General features: G+C 57.2%; 6 protein-coding genes across 6 annotated transcripts; 3 read left to right on the top strand and 3 right to left on the bottom strand.

The window, feature by feature from the left end:
• Nucleotides 1-340: 340 nt before the first annotated feature.
• Nucleotides 341-1530, top strand: BBK36DRAFT_1158103 (NAD(P)-binding protein; the record flags this gene model as incomplete). The annotated part of the gene is made up of 2 exons (XM_024894076.1): nucleotides 341-734; nucleotides 815-1530. The coding sequence occupies 2 exons, from the start codon at nucleotides 341-343 to the stop codon at nucleotides 1528-1530; spliced, it is 1110 nt and encodes a 369-aa protein (XP_024750585.1).
• Nucleotides 1531-2776: 1246 nt separating this feature from the next.
• Nucleotides 2777-3844, top strand: BBK36DRAFT_1196033 (hypothetical protein; the record flags this gene model as incomplete). The annotated part of the gene is made up of 5 exons (XM_024896924.1): nucleotides 2777-3014; nucleotides 3211-3322; nucleotides 3392-3431; nucleotides 3490-3652; nucleotides 3817-3844. The coding sequence occupies exons 1-5, from the start codon at nucleotides 2818-2820 to the stop codon at nucleotides 3842-3844; spliced, it is 540 nt and encodes a 179-aa protein (XP_024750584.1). The 5' UTR covers nucleotides 2777-2817.
• Nucleotides 3845-4790: 946 nt separating this feature from the next.
• On the top strand, nucleotides 4791-7063 carry BBK36DRAFT_1115494 (hypothetical protein; the record flags this gene model as incomplete). Its single annotated transcript, XM_024890136.1, has 4 exons — nucleotides 4791-5020; nucleotides 5225-5598; nucleotides 5664-6704; nucleotides 6771-7063. 4 exons carry the CDS (start codon nucleotides 4791-4793, stop codon nucleotides 7061-7063), a joined length of 1938 nt encoding a protein of 645 aa, XP_024750583.1.
• A 689-nt stretch (nucleotides 7064-7752) lies between these two features.
• BBK36DRAFT_1196020 (hypothetical protein) lies at nucleotides 7753-9846 on the bottom strand (the record flags this gene model as incomplete). The annotated part of the gene is made up of 3 exons (XM_024896923.1): nucleotides 9371-9846; nucleotides 7968-9325; nucleotides 7753-7880 (listed from the first exon to the last, which is right to left on the bottom strand). The coding sequence occupies exons 1-3, from the start codon at nucleotides 9832-9834 to the stop codon at nucleotides 7753-7755; spliced, it is 1950 nt and encodes a 649-aa protein (XP_024750582.1). The 5' UTR covers nucleotides 9835-9846.
• Nucleotides 9847-10260: 414 nt separating this feature from the next.
• On the bottom strand, nucleotides 10261-11998 carry BBK36DRAFT_1116752 (aldehyde dehydrogenase; the record flags this gene model as incomplete). Its single annotated transcript, XM_024890267.1, has 2 exons — nucleotides 10261-11315; nucleotides 11425-11998. The coding sequence occupies 2 exons, from the start codon at nucleotides 11996-11998 to the stop codon at nucleotides 10261-10263; spliced, it is 1629 nt and encodes a 542-aa protein (XP_024750581.1).
• Nucleotides 11999-13200: 1202 nt separating this feature from the next.
• On the bottom strand, nucleotides 13201-15856 carry BBK36DRAFT_168502 (calnexin). Its single transcript, XM_024897802.1, is given in 10 exon segments — nucleotides 13201-13888; nucleotides 13955-14739; nucleotides 14822-15116; nucleotides 15253-15369; nucleotides 15435-15481; nucleotides 15500-15520; nucleotides 15559-15572; nucleotides 15604-15657; nucleotides 15682-15711; nucleotides 15763-15856. The coding sequence occupies 4 exon segments, from the start codon at nucleotides 15361-15363 to the stop codon at nucleotides 13397-13399; spliced, it is 1683 nt and encodes a 560-aa protein (XP_024750580.1). The 5' UTR covers nucleotides 15364-15369; nucleotides 15435-15481; nucleotides 15500-15520; nucleotides 15559-15572; nucleotides 15604-15657; nucleotides 15682-15711; nucleotides 15763-15856; the 3' UTR covers nucleotides 13201-13396.
• Nucleotides 15857-15886: the final 30 nt, after the last annotated feature.

Genomic DNA, 15886 nt, shown 5'->3' with positions numbered 1-15886 from the left:
GTTATAAGATTAAAGCCCGACCGGACATACAACGCCAAACCAATGTTGTTCTTTGTTTGAATCAAGTGTTTGAATCAAGTAAAAACACTTTCATGTGGTGTGCTTGCGTCGCTTTGGGTTGGTTTACGAGCCTTGTTGGATTCGCGCCGGATGTTTTGAAACTGATATAAAGTCCGGCGCGCAACACGATCAGGATACCCCGTACATAAAGTACATCGACTTCCACACTCTTTACACGAGTCACGCGAGTATTATCTCGAGACTACACAACACGTCGTCGACTTCAAAGCACTGAAGAGTAAGGCAGCGTCTTATATCACGACTCCCCGCCCCCGCCGCCATGCCGATGCACAAGGGCATCCTGCCTCGAGAAGGCCTATGCGCCGACGTGATCCTCAAGCTCGTCCGCAGAACGCTCCTCAATCCAAATCTCCTCCTACCCTTGATTCTGCTCGCCCGCTACACAAAAAAGGGCCGGGACCTCTCGATCCTGCACCCCAAAGCAGCCCGCCGGCTGCGGCTGCTCTTCTACGTCGCCGTGGCGCGCGGGCTCAGCGGCTGGTTCTCGGACCGAGTGCGCAACAACTGGGTCAGCGACAGGTATGACTGGTCCAAGGAAATCGTGCTCATCACGGGCGGCGCCGCGGGCCTCGGCGCGGCCATGGTGAAGCTGTTGGACGAGATCAAGGTCAGGGTCGTGGTGCTGGACGTCCAGCGGATGACATATGCGGCCTGTAAGTCGACCCCGTGCCGTGCCGGAGTGGCCATCAGACCCCAGCTGCATTGCATTGCAGGGCTGACCACGATGCTGCAGCCTCCAGAGTCAGCCACTTCTACTGCGACATCAGGTCGCCGGCAAACGTGGCTGCCGTCGCCGAAAGGGTAGTCGGCCAGATTGGCCATCCCACGGTTATCATCAACAACGCCGGTGTCTGCCGCGGCAAAACGATTATGGATGCCACACCCGAGGATGTGAGGTTCACGTTTGATGTCAACGCCCTGGCCCCTTTCTGGGTGACAAAGACATTCCTGCCGCACATGATAGCGCAGAACCACGGCATGGTGGTGACGGTCTCGTCCTTTTCCTCGTGGGTGACGGTGCCCAACATGGTAGATTACGCTGCGTCCAAGGCCGCAGTCATGTCATTTCACGAAGGACTCTCAGCTGAGCTTCAGACTCGATACAAGGCCCCCAAGGTCCGTACTGTGATAGTCCATCCAGGAGGCACCAAGACGCCGCTCTTCGCCGGCTACAGTCAGGGGTCGCGCTTCCTGATGCCTCTACAGGAGCCCGAATCCGTAGCCGAGGCTGTCGTGAAGCAGGTCCTCAGCGGGCGAAGCGGTCAGGTCATCATGCCAGAAGCTGGAGGGATGCTCCCCGCCCTGCGAGTCTACCCGGACTGGCGTTCATACCGAGTTCGCAGCAAAGGCCAGAAATCCATGTTGAACTTTAAAGGACGCCAGGTCATTGAGGACGTAGCTGCACCCTTCGAGACCAACGACAGTGTACAGCCCGTCCCCACGGTCTGAATGAGGCAGCTGTTTGGAGTGAGAATGGCCGAAGGATGAACATGTCGATGGTCTGGGACAGCGATTCAAACCCCTTTTGGCCAGGGCTGATGTGACAGGCTGGCGAACTGGCTTCATGGCACCTGAAACTCGTCCCACAATGGCCAGAGATGGATGACTAGCGACCTAGCAGGTGACGTTGTAATATGCAGAGTATTACTATCTCATCCTTTATATACGGAGTGACAGTTCAGCCGTGAAGGGATGATGGCTATCTTGGAAAGCAAGCTTCCATCCTAGCAAGGTAGCATGCAAGCCACTGGGGGCTGTTCGTATGGATGCGTGCGGTCTTATGTGTACGCGCACGGGTTCAGGTTTTGACACCCAATCGGTGGGATATTTGTAATCGCAATGGCATGAGCAAGTGAGCCAGATCACACGATGGTGGCAGAAGCGAAGGAAAGGGGAGGTTGCTGTTTGATCGACTGGCGAATCATGCGGGACATTGGACCAGCATCCTTGATGCCTCTGGTGTGGCAGGTGGAAGTATATCTGCCGGTAGTGACGTTCCGGCTCCAGGTTCTATCGGTCTGCTTGTTTGGATCAACCGGAGTTGCGGAGTTCTAACTCTGTGGTATTGGACGGTAGCTGATACATATGAGGACCTGTGGTGGTGGTTGATCACCAAGTCGAGGCTGCTGATAGACTACCTTTTCGCCAACTGACTTGACTGCAGTGGCGCGGCAGTGTCTGATATTGCACGGAGACGAAAGAGTAGAGAACAGATTAGTAGCTTACTTGAACCAAAGTGCCTTGACATATAGGCTGAGCACCGATAGGACGAGACAGTGATGCCCGTAGTGTAAACGTAGAGGTATCAAACGTATAGGAGACGAGATGTGGGTTGGCAAGGCGGCTCAAATAGCGTCACTCTGAGTGGACAAAGGCGCCTCTGCTCCAACCTGCAGCACCTCTCGCTCCGTCTCTGGTGCAGCGCAGACTGCCAATAACGTCGTCAGTCGTGCCACCTCTGGCAAAGCCTATCTGTGCCACGTCCATCTGTGCCTCTGGGGACCAGATATACTTTGTCCGTGGCGCTGCGACTTGCTGTTACCGTTACGATCCAGCCAGTGTCTGCGTTCCAACTCCGAACTGACGGGAATGCCTCGGCCGTTCATGTTGTCATCGACATTGTCCTGGCACTGTACCTCTACACCTATAGTACCGGCTATTGCCTCTAGGTCGCGACTCGTTGATTTCTCTCCTGTGTAAAACCGGAGCCACTGACTCGGCCGCGGCAGTTTGTACATGGTAGTCGAATTTGAGAGGACCCTTGAGTTTGGGGAGACCCTGAAGAAGACCGTTTTGGGGCAGATGCGGGAGAAAAAGAGGGACATCCCTGGCGGAAAGAGGAGGAATCGGCACCAGAGGCCAGCTGAGCGGTTTCGGATGAAGAAATTCAAATCAAATCAATCAATCGACGAGCAGGGCAAGGATTTGGATAGGTAGGTACGAAAGCCTGTTTGCAAGGTTCATCAGTGGTAATAACGTTTGTAGTTGTACATGCGTACATGCAACATGCCACAAGTCTGGACGGGCCCTTCCTCCCAGGCTAGGTAGATGGCTCTTGCCCTGATTCTCTCTTGCCCTCGTTTCGTCCTGTTTTTTTCTGCGCTTCCCGTTTGGATGGATGGAGTGGAGTGGAGCCGCATTCTCGAGCAGGCGCGGCCACGGTGCAAAATGGCACCACTTGCCCTCTCCGAAAAAGGTCGTGCAGCCAATCAGCGGCGCGCAAACTGAGGCTAAGCCGTCGGTAAGCCAGCGCCTGGGCGCCAATGGCAATTATCTTGACGGCAAAATGGGCTGATCTTGCTCTCAACAGCTGTCCACGACGGCCGTCTGTCATGCCACTTTTGCCGTACGTGCGTCGGGCTTTACCGGGGACATGAGGGACATGAGCTGCTGTGTCGCTCCTTCCAGCCTCCCCGAGCGCTGGGGCCGTCTGCGGAAGGCGGTCCCCTGGCCGGTGCTTGCCTCTCAGTCGCAGCGGGAGGTACCGTCTGGGCCTGCTCTGGCGCGGCGAGTACTTTTGCTCGAGGCTCTGGAGGCACAGTGCCGTGATCGCAGGCGCTGCTGCTAAGAGGTACGATTCTGTTGCTGCTGGCTTGCGTGCTGCTCGTACGAAGTGCTGTTCTATTAGCTCTGCTCCGTGCCAACTATTTATCACCAAGTCCTCCCTTTCCCTCTTCCCCAGCTTCGCCTCCGGGACCTACACAAGTTGCTCTTCATGCTGATGCTCCGGCATAGGAGACGCAAGCAGGACAAGTACTATTAAGTAGCCCGACGCTGGCCAATTCCCGGAGCAGCAAGCAAAGCAGGGCATAGAAGAAGAAGAAGGAGGACAAGGAGAGGGAACAAACATACAGCGGCTGGTCCAGCGTGGGAAATGGGATCAGAGCTGCTGTGTGCTGTAAGCGTCTGCCTCGACGCCGCGTGACACCACTGGGACCAAGAACGAAACGACTTCCTTGCGCTGCCCTACAGCCTCCTGCAGCTTCAACCCTCCCAGACTACTTTCTCTCCTGCACTGTCGCATCATCCTGCCGTTATCCAAGTCGAGACCCCCCAAAGACCCCCAACCCGGGCCCCGGTATCCATCCAATTCGTCGCAGCAGCCAGGGGGGGCGCCGAAACGAGAGGCGAAAAGACGCAAGGACAAGCAAACAAGCAAGAAAGCAGGCAGGCAAACAAGCAAACAGACGCCACAAAGCTCTACATACGAGCACGCTCGCATCTCTACCAGTCCACGAACGACGACAAGGGCCCCGAGAGGATCCTCAACCGCATTGCACTGCAGTTATTACGCTGCAGTTGCCGTCACAGCAGCAGAAAAAGAGGTGTGGTGGAGACGGCCGCTACCTCCACGGCCCATCTCCTGAGACAACTGAGACCGTCTATCGCTATCGGTCTCGTCGGGCACAGCAGCCGTGCTGGGAGTGCTGGAAAGGCGAGAGATAATTGGACCAGGCGAGCACCAGGCCGCCCATTGAAAAGCAACCAGGCTCCCGGACAGTGGAGCGAGCACGTCTCTTTCGGCTGCCCGCTGCCCTTTGCACAGCAGCGTCCGAAGGAAAAGGCGATACAGAAGTACGGGTGCTTGCCACAGCGCCTAGCGAGCCTTCACGCTGGCTGACATATCAACCCAAGAGCCGTCCGTCACCATGGCGCCGGGCGTCGTCAGTCCTTCACCAAACTCGCGGAACAACAGCCCGCCGAGCGAGATGGAGGAGACACCGCAGCCGGGGCCGTCAAACCAGGAAATGGCCGTCGACGAGGAGGATGCCACCGATCCCCTCGCCCTTCTCCGGAGCTTGCCAGAGCCGCCCACCACCTGCCAGGTGTGTGTGGTTGGCGCTGGTCCCGCGGGTCTCATGCTCGCGGCGAACCTCGCTCGGTTCGGCATCGACGTTGAGGTTGTAGATGATAGGGCGGATCAGACGCCCGTTGGTCGGTATGTTCATGTCCCCGAAAAGAGAATCCTGCCCAGTTGCACTATTCCTTACCCCCTTTTTTTGTTATTCTCAACTGCTCTACGCGTCACTGCAGACTGCAGACGTGGACAATGCTCTGCTCTTTTCAGCACTACTCTTGCCTTCTAGTTTATCGTTATCCTCGCTGCGAAAAGAGAAATGGGAAGCTAATTGTGATACAATAGCGCGGATGGCTTACAACCAAAATCCATTGAAACGTTTCGGCAGATGCGATTGGCCGATCCTCTGCTGCAGCGCGGCGTAAAAGTATTTGACATTTCCTTTTGGCGCAGCACAAAAGATGCGCCTCTGCATCGCTTGGGACGTGAGGTCCATTATCCTCCCGTCATTGATGTTCTGGATCCCTATATCCTCCTTGTTCACCAGGGCATGGTCGAGGGCCTATTCATCGACGATCTGAGGAAGCGCGGCAAGGAGGTGCGCCGGAACACGGCCTTTGAGTCCCATTACGTTCCAAAGTCCGGGCCGGTTCAGGTTCGGTGTTATACGAATGTCAACCAAGACAAGAGGACCATCTTGGCCAACTACCTCGTTGGATGTAAGTGCAAACTTTCTGGTATTTGTTGACTGAAATCGAACTCCTGCTAACGTGGCCACTCGAAGGCGATGGAGCACACTCCAAGGTCCGCAAAAACATGCCCAACGTTGAGGCCGTGGGCATGTCCCGCCCAGACATCTGGGGCGTCTTGGACGGCGAGCTCATCACCAACTTTCCTGATATCTGGTCCAAGACTCTTGTCTACTCCGAGGAGCACGGCTCGATCCTCATTGTCCCCCGGGAGCGCAATATGACGCGCTTCTACATCGAACTCAAGGCCAGCGCCCGCGCCGACCGCCGCGAACTCGGCCAGAAATTTGTCATGCAGCAGGCTCGCAAGATCATGGCGCCCTTTGAGCTGGATTGGAAGTACATTGAGTGGTTTGGGCGGTATCAGGTGGGCCAGCGCGTGGCGAGCCGCTTCACGGACGTCAAGACCCGGGTTTTCCTTGCGGGAGACGCCAGTCACACTCACTCTCCCAAGTCGGCTCAGGGCATGAACACGTCCATGCACGACTCGTGGAACCTGGCCTGGAAGCTGAACCTGGCGTGTCGCGGTCTGGCCAAGCCCAACCTCCTCGAAAGCTACGAGGTGGAGCGCCGCAAGATCGCCCTGGATCTCGTCAACTTTGACTACGAGCATGCCAACCGCATCGCCGGTGGAGATGCCGTCGCCATGGCGGAGAACTTCAGGGCCAATGTGCGCTTCATCTCGGGCGTCGGCGCCGACTACAGCGAGAGCGCCCTCAACATTACCCGGCCAGAGGACAACTCGGCCATCCTGGGTGGCGCTCGCCCGGGATGCCTCTTGCCCCCGGCCAAGGTATCGCGGTACGTTGACTCCAACCCGGTGGACGTCCAGCTCGACATCCCCATGCTGGGCCAGTTCCGTATCTACCTCCTTATGTGGGATGTGATCCAGGCCAGGCCCTTTTTGGAGACGTTCTGCCGCTCCATTGCGACGCCCAAGTCTCTGGTGAGCCAGCTTTCTGCCGCCGCAAGCGCATCGTACGCCAAGCAGCCGAGATTGCCGGCCCCCGAGGACGTGTATACACGGCCTGAGAGGTACACGGTAGTCAGCCACTTGTTCACATTCGCTCTGATTAGTGAGTAACAGCCTCCTCTTTCAAACGTTCCGTACCTTTTTTGCTGATCGTGATGATTGCGTCTAGCCACCATGCCCAAGTCTGAGATTGAAATCTCAGATCTTCCCGCACTGCTGCAGGATAGCCGCTGGACGGTCTACATCGACAACGTCCCCGAGCTGGACACCAGGGGCGCTTTCTGCACCGACAAGTGGCTGGGAAGCCTGGGTCCGAGCGAGGTTGCCATTGTCAACGTCCGTCCCGACGGCTATGTTGGCTCCGTTGGCCGTTGGGACACCAACGTTGACGAGGCTGGCGAGCAGGCCGCAGCGTGGTTGGATTCGTACTATGGCGGCTTCTTGCAGGTGCCGAGCAATTAAAGAGATGGGAGGATGTTGAGTAGAGTGAACCGAAATGAGCATTTTTGATATGAGAAGAGACGATTTAACAAAAGAGGAGGAACGCTGGAAGAGCCCAGGAGAAGCTCGCTGTTCGAAAGACGTTGTCGTCTTGACTTTGATGGCATACTGATGACTGATTACATTTTGGACTGATTTTGAATTGCTTCTGTTGTTGCTCGTTGGTCACAAGAGGCGGAGCATGGTATTATATACGTTTCAACCCGCTTTGTCTCTTAACTTTTCTTTTTCATACACGGAAGCTGTAGAATTAGCATGGAGGCGCGTAGAAAGGGGGTCGTACACGAATATGGAAACTATGAGCATGAACGAGGAATCTCCACGGTCTTGTGCCTGAAAACATACGAGGTGTGAGGCCACGGAGGCGCTGAGTGATTTTCTTCCTTGTGGAACGTGACCTCAGGCATGAGATGGGGAGCTAACGTGATGTTACCTTGATCATCTCAGCCTTACCCGTATGTTCCTGGCTTTTTCGTATCATTAGCATGGCAGACCTTGTCCTGTTGAATTTTGCTATGAGGGGGTCTTCCAGCTTGTGTTTTTTTTGAACCGGAGACACAGAGAATTTATTTAGTAAGAAGTTTATGTTTGTTTCGATTCCAAGTCCACTCTATGTTACGGGTTTTCGATTGGGCTTGGCTGGATTTTGTTCAAAAGACGAGAATCGTTACATCGCCCTTTGTGTCCTCGCCCACGAGCCAGCGCTCGTCTCCGCAGATGAAGCCCTTGCCCATCATCTCGGACCACATGGCGTCTGCGAACTGGACCTCGTGCCCGTCTGGGCCTTGGGTCGTCGTGCCGCCAGCTGCAGTGCCAGAGGCAGGAGTCGTAATAGTACGTTTCTTGCTGCCAGCACCATGAATACTCTTACTGGCAATCTTATGTGTCTGCCGAGAAGACGAAGAAGCGTGATCCTTTGCTGTAGTACTAGCTGTAGTGCTTGTTGATGCCGCCGTCGTCGTCTTGTTCGTATCCGTCGTGCCTCTTCGTCCGGACACGAGCTTCGCCCCGTTGGACCCGACCCCCTGGACGCGAATCTTGGGCCGGATGTGCACGGACAGCGTCTCCAGCATGAAGCAGTCCCGCGCAATGACCCGCACGCCGGCCGCCGCGTCAAAGACCTCGGAGAGGGTGACGTAGGGGAAGTCGTCGTGGCGCCAGCAGGGTGCGCGGCCGGGCCAGGTCTGCGAATGGCTCCACGCGCGCTCCGGGGACCAGGCGATTCCCCCATCATCATTTCCCGCTGAACCACCCTCGTCGTTGTCGTCGTCGTCGTCGTCGTAGAACGTAACCCCGTCCTCCTCCTCCGCCTCCGTCATGTCCCTCCTCCACCTCCCCCTCCAGCAAAACCGCAGATTCACGCCCCCTCCCCCTCCGCAATCGTCCACCCACCGCGGCCCTTGGCCGACGAGCGGGATCCCCGTCGTCTTGACGCGGTGCAGGCGCGGCGGGTGTGCACTGCTGTGCGGGCCCGCGGACCAGCGGTGCTCCTCCTCGGTGAAGAAGACGTGCCCGCAGGCGCAGGACCGGGCGGCGTCCCAGGTGCAGTCGTCGAGGGCCATGGCGCGGAGGGCGGGGCGGTGGCTCTGGCGGAGGGAAAGGTCGCGGAGGTCGCGGCCGTGCATTTTGCGGATGATGCGTGGGCTTGAAGGGTTGTTGGTGTTTGGATGATGATGCTCTGGTGGTGGTGTTGCGCTTTCTGATGGCTGCTGGGATGGTTGGGGTGTGCTGCTGCTGGGAGGGCCGAGTTCCCAGATGGTGAGGCTCTCGATGGGTTCGGCATTGGGCCACGGCTGCCACGTATACACAACGTAGTGCGTAGCGTTGTGCGTCGAAAAGAAGCGCTCCTGATGGTCCAGATAAAAGCCCAAGGGATGGATCCTGAACTCGCAGCGCAACTCAAACTCCCACGTAGACTCCTCCGATGTCCTAGACGAAGCATCGCCAACCTCGCCCCCGTCCTCCCGCCGAGGAATGACGCCGTCCCAAGATCCCGTCCTGCGAACAGAGTAAACACTCGCATAATGTCGATGCGTCGATACCGCCTCGTCGGGTGCAATGGGCTCTTGCTCGCACCACTCAAAGACGAGAACCCCATGGCTGATGCGCACCCGCCGCACAATCTTGCCTCGCAGATCAAACGGCACATCAACCTCCCTCTCCGTCTGCAAGTCCCGCGCCCGGTACCTGGGGACTTTGGCATCATCCGCGTCTAGTACATCTCTTCCTTCTTCTCGTTCCTCTCCTCCCTCGAGCACTGACGACGACGCCGCCGCCGCCGGATACACCAGCAATCCCTCCCCAGGCGCAACCGTCCAAACCGGATCCCAAAAGTGAAACGGCGCCGTCTTGCCATTCAGGCTCAAATGCCGTTCCCACGGCGCCACCCCCCTCAGCACGTCCTCATCCTTCAGCACAGTCACTCTCTCAACCTTCCACGGCAAGGCGTTTCCCAGGTGGTAGTACCGCCGGGCGAGCGTCGCAAAGACGGCGGCCCAGTCGCCGCTCTCGAGCGCGGCGAGGTTGTTCGACTTGAGAAATTTCCGGAGACGCCGGCCCTCGAGGGAGCGCGGGAAGTGCGCCAGGATGAGGCTGATGCAGAGGTCGTTGCGGGTGAGGGCGGCGAGGAACGCGCGGGAGAGGCGGCGGCAGAGGATGGTTTGCGTGGGGGAGAGGTGGGCGATGATTGCGGTGAAGATTGTGTAGGGGAGGTCCGTGAGGGAGAGGGGCATGTTGTGTTTTGGGCGTTGGTGATGGCCAGTGGAGGATTTTGTGAGTGATGAAGGGGATGGTTTGTGAAAAAAAGGGATGGATTGGATGAGTGGTAGTTGATGCAGGTTGGTGATGTAGATGATTAGCAAAGAGGAGTTGAAGCGGTGTTAAGGCGAGTGACATGTGACATCCATCACGCCGAGCATCATACATCAGCAATTATTTCACCAGGATACAAACATCGCACAATGATACAAGCTCTATTTCACTTGAATTTGATTTTAATATGCCAAAAGACATATCATGCCGTCTAGTCCATCAAGTCGTGGAGCTACGTTATATACAGTAAATGCATGCTACTCGTCCGTATGCCTCTTGATATGACATCTTCACCATCCTCATCAATCACACCTCACACCCAACATCTACGCACTCTAGCCGCCTGCCTACTGCAGCGTAGGCATGTGCACGGCAGCCTTCTTGGCCACCGCATCCGCGCTCTGCCACAGCGCCGTCACCGTCTTGAGCTGCGTGTAAAAGTTGATGCCCGGCCGGCCGTAGAACGTGTTGGCGCCGCCGCCCGCAATCGACTTCTTGTTGCCGGTAAAGGAGAACATGGGCAGCGGCACGGGGATGGGCACGTTGATGCCCACCTGGCCGGCCTCGATGTTCTTGCGGAACGTCTCGGCCGTGGCGCCTGACTTGGTGAAGATGGCCACGCCGTTGCCGTACTCGTTCTTGTTGATGAGCTCGATGGCGTCGTCAATCGTCTCGACGTTGAGGCACACGAGCACGGGGCCAAAGATCTCCTGCTTGTAGCACGTCATGTCGGGCGTCACGTTGGAGATGATGGTCGGGCCGATGAAGTTGCCGTTGGGGTACTTTTCGTTCTTGTAGCCGCGGCCGTCGAGCAGGATTGTGGCGCCCTCCTTCTCGGCGCTGGCAATCAGGCCCTCGATGCGCTCCTTGCTCTGCGGCGAGATGACGGGGCCCAGGTCGGCGCCCTCCTCGAAGCCGCCGTCGACCTTGAGCGCGCGGGCGTGCTCGGCCACCTCGGACAGCCACTCCTTGGTCTCGCCGACCATGACGAGCGTGCTCAGGGCCATGCAGCGCTGGCCGGCGGCGCCAAAGGCCGCGCCCACGACGCTGTTGATGAAGTGGTTCTTGTTGCAGTCGGGCAGCACGGCCGCGTGGTTCTTGGCCCCCAGGTTGGCCTGCACGCGCTTGCCGTTGGCCGAGGCCCGCGCGTAGATGTACTCGCCGGCCTTGTTGCCGCCGACGAAGCTGACGGCCTTGATGGCGGGCTCGTCGAGGATGAAGTTGACCGTGTCGTGGGCGCCGTGGATGACGCTGACGACGCCGGGAGGGAAGCCGGCCTTTTCAGCCAGCTCGACGAGGATCATGGCCGCGCCGGGGTCACGCTCCGACGGCTTGACGATGATGGTGTTGCCGGTAATGGTGGCAATGGGGATTGACCACAGGGGGATCATGGCAGGGAAGTCTGGACAGAAAACACGTTAGCAAGATCCTCGTCTCGCCAAGGCTCTCGCAACTCCGTCTCCGATGCGATATATCAAAGAAGAAGAAGAAGAAGAAGAAGAAGAACTCACTAAAGGGGCAAATGGCCGCCGTCACGCCCAGCGGCTCGCGATACGTCCTCGTCTCCATGTCCTTGGACACCTCGAGCACCTCGCCCTTGAGCAGCTCGGGCGCCCCAATGGCCGCCTCGGCGACCTGCAGACCGCGCAGCACGTCGCCCTTTGCGTCGGCAAACGTCTTGCCCTGCTCGAGCGTGATGCTCGCCGCCAGCCGGTCCCAGTTGTCCTTGATGAGCTGCACGTAGCGGAACATGATCTGCTGGCGGAACAGCACCGTCGTGTTCTTCCACGCCTGGAAGGCCCGCTGGGAGCTCTCCACCACGGCCTGCATCTCGGGCACCGTCATCTGCGGGACGCGCGTCACGAGGTTGTTGGTGGCCGGGTCGTGCAGGTCGATGAACCGGTCCGTCTTGGACTCGACGAACTTGTTGTCGAGGAAGTAGGGCGTGTTGCGCACGTCGGGGATCGGGTCGTGCGTCGTCGGGAAGCTCGTCGCCGTCGACGCCAGCGCGTCCATGGGCTTGAGCTGGAGCGCCGTGGCGTGCAGCCGGCGGGCCGCCGTGAGGGACTGCGCCTTGGAGGACATCCTGGCGAGGGCGAGGGCCGTCCGGGGGGAGGCGGCGGAGGGGGAGAGGCCGCGGGAGCTGGCAGAGGCGCTGGCGGAGAGGAGGCGGCGCATGGCTTTGTGTGGGTGTTGTTGTAGAGGAGAGGAGAGGGGAGGGGAAGAAGGAGAAGAGAAGTACTACTATGTCAAGCCGCCTCGTGTATTTTATATCAACTGAATCTGTCCTCTTCCCAATATCAGTACCAAACCCAACAAACTGAAAACAAGACGGAACAGCCCGAGGGAAAGAAACAAGACCCCAATGTGCCTTATATATATACTATCAGTAGCCGCACCCAGTCGGTTATCACGTCGTCGTCTCAGCCAATCTTCACCACCAAGAATGCCGACGCCCGGCCGTACCTAGCCGGTGTGGGGGAGGAGGCGAAAAATGGGGAAGCCCAGCACTGAAGAAACGGGGGGGTAATTTCGTGTGGGGAAGCACAGATTGAGAGAAGTGAATCTATGGATCGTTAAGCCGATGCCGCTCCATGCCGAACCAAACAGTCTCGTAACTGCAAGGCCATCAAGCACGCCTGAACATGCAAGACCGTCCGTTTCTACTCGTTCTTAATTGAACTACTATTCCCATCCAAGTCAGTGGTGAAGCATCCCCTACAACCAACGGATTGTACAAGCCACCTACCTTAGTCAGTACTACCTACTACCGACTGCTTATAACCGACCTCACAGCCACTTCGTCCATCCAGACGGGAGTTACCGATGTTTCCCCCCTCCGATCACGGTGACGCTGCCCTTCCGATTACCGAAAAAGCCCACTGGTAGGTACAGTATTGTTTGATCATCACCAGAGGTTGTAGTAATAGTACCAGCTTATCGAAGCTACCTACCTACTCGTAGTACTACGTAAGAACAATTTCTCCCATAGATCACTTTCCTCATACGGCCAGGCGCGCCCTAGAATCAATGTTTCATCCTCAAACTTGAGATGCCAATTGAACTATTTAGCATCATGGGAGCAATTCAATTCCACTGGCCATGATAACAATCGAGATCCATCACCTAGTGGCCACGTGTTGATTGCATCTGATTCCATTGCCCTGTGCATTGGCTCCTCTCCATCACCGTTGCCCCCACGGCTCGCCGACTTACATACACGTCATCCAGTCTTACAGCTTACTGGGCACGTCACGGGCATCGCAGAGCAAGTAGTAATAAGAATTCCCATTTTTTTGCTTTACAATTTCAGAATAATCATATTGTGTCCCCTGGACTCCCTCATTTGATTTTTCTTCTTTTTTTTCTTTCTGGATACTGGCCGTGGATGTTGGTATCTTGGATTCTGTTCATCCCACATCCTACCTTGTTGTTGTTGTTCGATCCCAACTACTCTGACAAAGGAAACACCACCCAATTCTTCTACGACTGGCTGCGGGTGGTTCGCTTGGTAACCTCTCCCTTGGCCTTGTCAGCACCACTGGCAACAGCGTCGGAAACGTCCTTGGCCTTCTCCTTGGCGGTGGCGGCGGCCTTCTTGGGGGCAGCCGACGAGGAGCCGAGGCCGACGAGACCGACAATGACGGCAATCAGGGTGACAAAGACGGCGGCAATGCCACCGGCAACCTCGGGAACAAACTTGATGGCCTCCACGGGGTCGCGCTGGGCAATGGTCAGGAACAGGTCAAGCTTCTCCTTGACATAGGTGACGGGGTCGTCGAGGAACTTGAGGTCAGAGGGGGACTTGGGGGTGTCGTCAAACTTGGGCTTGTCAGCCTCGGCAAGAGCCTCCTCAATGGGGTGCTTGACGAAGAAGGTCTCGTTGGCCAGCTTCTCGGCATCCTCGATGGAGTGTCCGATGTAGATGTTGTCAAAGAGGATGTCGTTGGTCATGGTCCAGATCTCAAAGCCAATCTGTCAAGCAACTAGTCAGCAATCAAGCGCGTCACGGAGGGGTGATGGCTAAGGGTTGAAACTTACAGCTCCCATGGGCTCAAAGTTGGCGGGGGTCTTGTCCTCATAGTAGTCGGGGTTCTTGATTTTGCGGGGAGCCCAGACGCCCTTGTAGGCAGGGTTGTCAATGTAGGGAGCAGACCACTTGCCCTTGTAGTTGGGGTTCTTGATCATGGGCTTGGTCCAGGGGCCGCAACCGGAGACATCGTCGCACTTGGGGTTGGGGACGGTGGGAGGGATCCAGTCGCCATCCTCCTCGTCATCCCAGTCCTCGGGCTTCTGAGCCTCGGGGTCGGGGATCGTGGTGGGCTCGTCCTCGAGCCAGTCCTCGGGCTTGACGGCCTCCTCGTCGACAATCTCAAAGGGCGCATCCTCGTCCCAGTCCTCGGGCTTGACGGCCTCGGGGTCGGGAATGCGAGCCTCGTCGACCCAGTCCTCGGGCTTGGTGTCCTTGGGGTCATCAATCTCCTTAGGAGGGTTGATGGGGGGGCTCAGGTCCTCGAGGAGGTTGCCGGTCTTGGTCTCGACACCGTTCTGCTTAATGGCGAAGGTGTTGTTGGGGTGGACAATGAGAGTGTAGAGCTCGGTCGTCTTGACAATGTTGACGGCCGGGGCGGAGTTGAGGTGCTTCTCCTCGTACTCGCCAGTCTTGGGGTTCTTGTGGTTGACGATGAAGTGGACCCGGTTGTTGTGGCCGCACTTGTCGGGGCCAAACATGATGACGTAGGGCGTGGTGTTGCTGAACTCATCCTGGTGGAGAGCCTTGTTGTCGCGCAGCAGCTTCATGTAGGCACCACCGCAGTCCAGTCCCTCTGGAAGCGCATAAGTCAGCATCTCTTCGTTTCCTTGCTTCTCATCTTGCATTCTCGAGGGGAATTGCAGAGGCCAACTTACTCTGGAGCTTGACCTCGTACTGCACGACGAGCGTCTTGCCCTTGTTGTCAATCTTCTTGGGGAACTTGGCCGAGATGGCGTGGTGAGCGGCCTGGTTCTTGACGACAAGGCCCTTGTCGCCGTCGATGCCCTTGTACTGGTAGGGCTCCTCGACGGCCCACTCGCCGACGTAGGCCCATTCCTCCTCCTGCTCCTTGTCGGAGCCGCTGGTGTCCTTCTTGGCGTGGGAAGGCTTCCACCGAGACTCCCAGTCGTCGGTGAACTGCTCGAGGAAGTCCGCCTTGATGGAGGTGGGCTAGCGATTGGGGGTTTGTCTGTTAGCAGTGGGCTCGTGTGATATCCCGTCGTCGAAGAAGAAGACTAGCTCCAAAGCTGCAGCCAGCGGCCATGACTTGGAGTTCCTTGCAGACGAAAAGAGAGGGCCAACTCACAGTAAAGGTGGGAAGCTCCGCGGGGACCGTCTTGGACTCCTCGACGACATCTTCGGCATATGCGACACCAGCGAGCAGCGCCGCAGCAGCCGCGACAGTGTTGAACTTCATGGCGAAAGAAGCGTCGCAAAGATCAACGTTGCAGCAAAAAAAGAATGCGAAGAGAAAGAAGAAGAAAAGGTATACCAGCGGGTGTTTTCTCAGGGAAAAAAGAAAACTTGGTGGGGGGAGTGGAGGGGAAAGAGACGAGAAGTGATGCCAACAGGGCCAGCAGTCCCAGCGACTCTTGAGAGGAGGAAGTGATGGTTGTTGTTGTTGTTGTCCTCTTGGGTTGGAGGTTGAAGAAAAGGGAAGAAAAGAAGAGGAAGAAATGCGCACGGCTGGCCGTTGAAGAAGGTCGCGGGGGAGGCTGCACTGCGCAGTCTGGGACTTGAGGACACGTAGAACTTGAAGCTCAAACTTGGGTCCGAAAATGCACCCGCCCATTAACACAGTACCTTCAATAGGTAGCTGCCGGGCCCCGTCAATTTGCGACTAAAAGGCAGGTCGATTGCGGGGGTCCGAGCTGCCAGTTGCCAGCCTGGGCTTAAGGCAAGGTACGTACCCGCATGGAAGCGGCGAGAAGCACCAGATC

Source organism: Trichoderma citrinoviride (assembly GCF_003025115.1).
Source record: "Trichoderma citrinoviride strain TUCIM 6016 unplaced genomic scaffold BBK36scaffold_5, whole genome shotgun sequence".
NCBI lineage: Eukaryota > Fungi > Ascomycota > Sordariomycetes > Hypocreales > Hypocreaceae > Trichoderma > Trichoderma citrinoviride.
This window is presented reverse-complemented; position numbering and strand designations above follow the sequence as displayed.

Bases quoted from the DNA above. Each gene is read 5' to 3' on its own strand.
- BBK36DRAFT_168502 (XM_024897802.1), bottom strand. From the start codon at position 15,363: ATGAAGTTCAACACTGTCGCGGCTGCTGCGGCGCTGCTCGCTGGTGTC. The intron at 15,117-15,252 runs GTGAGTTGGCCC...CCCAATCGCTAG, and splicing joins CGGAGCTTCCCACCTTTACT to CCCACCTCCATCAAGGCGGA. The intron at 14,740-14,821 runs GTAAGTTGGCCT...ATGCGCTTCCAG, and splicing joins GTACGAGGTCAAGCTCCAGA to AGGGACTGGACTGCGGTGGT.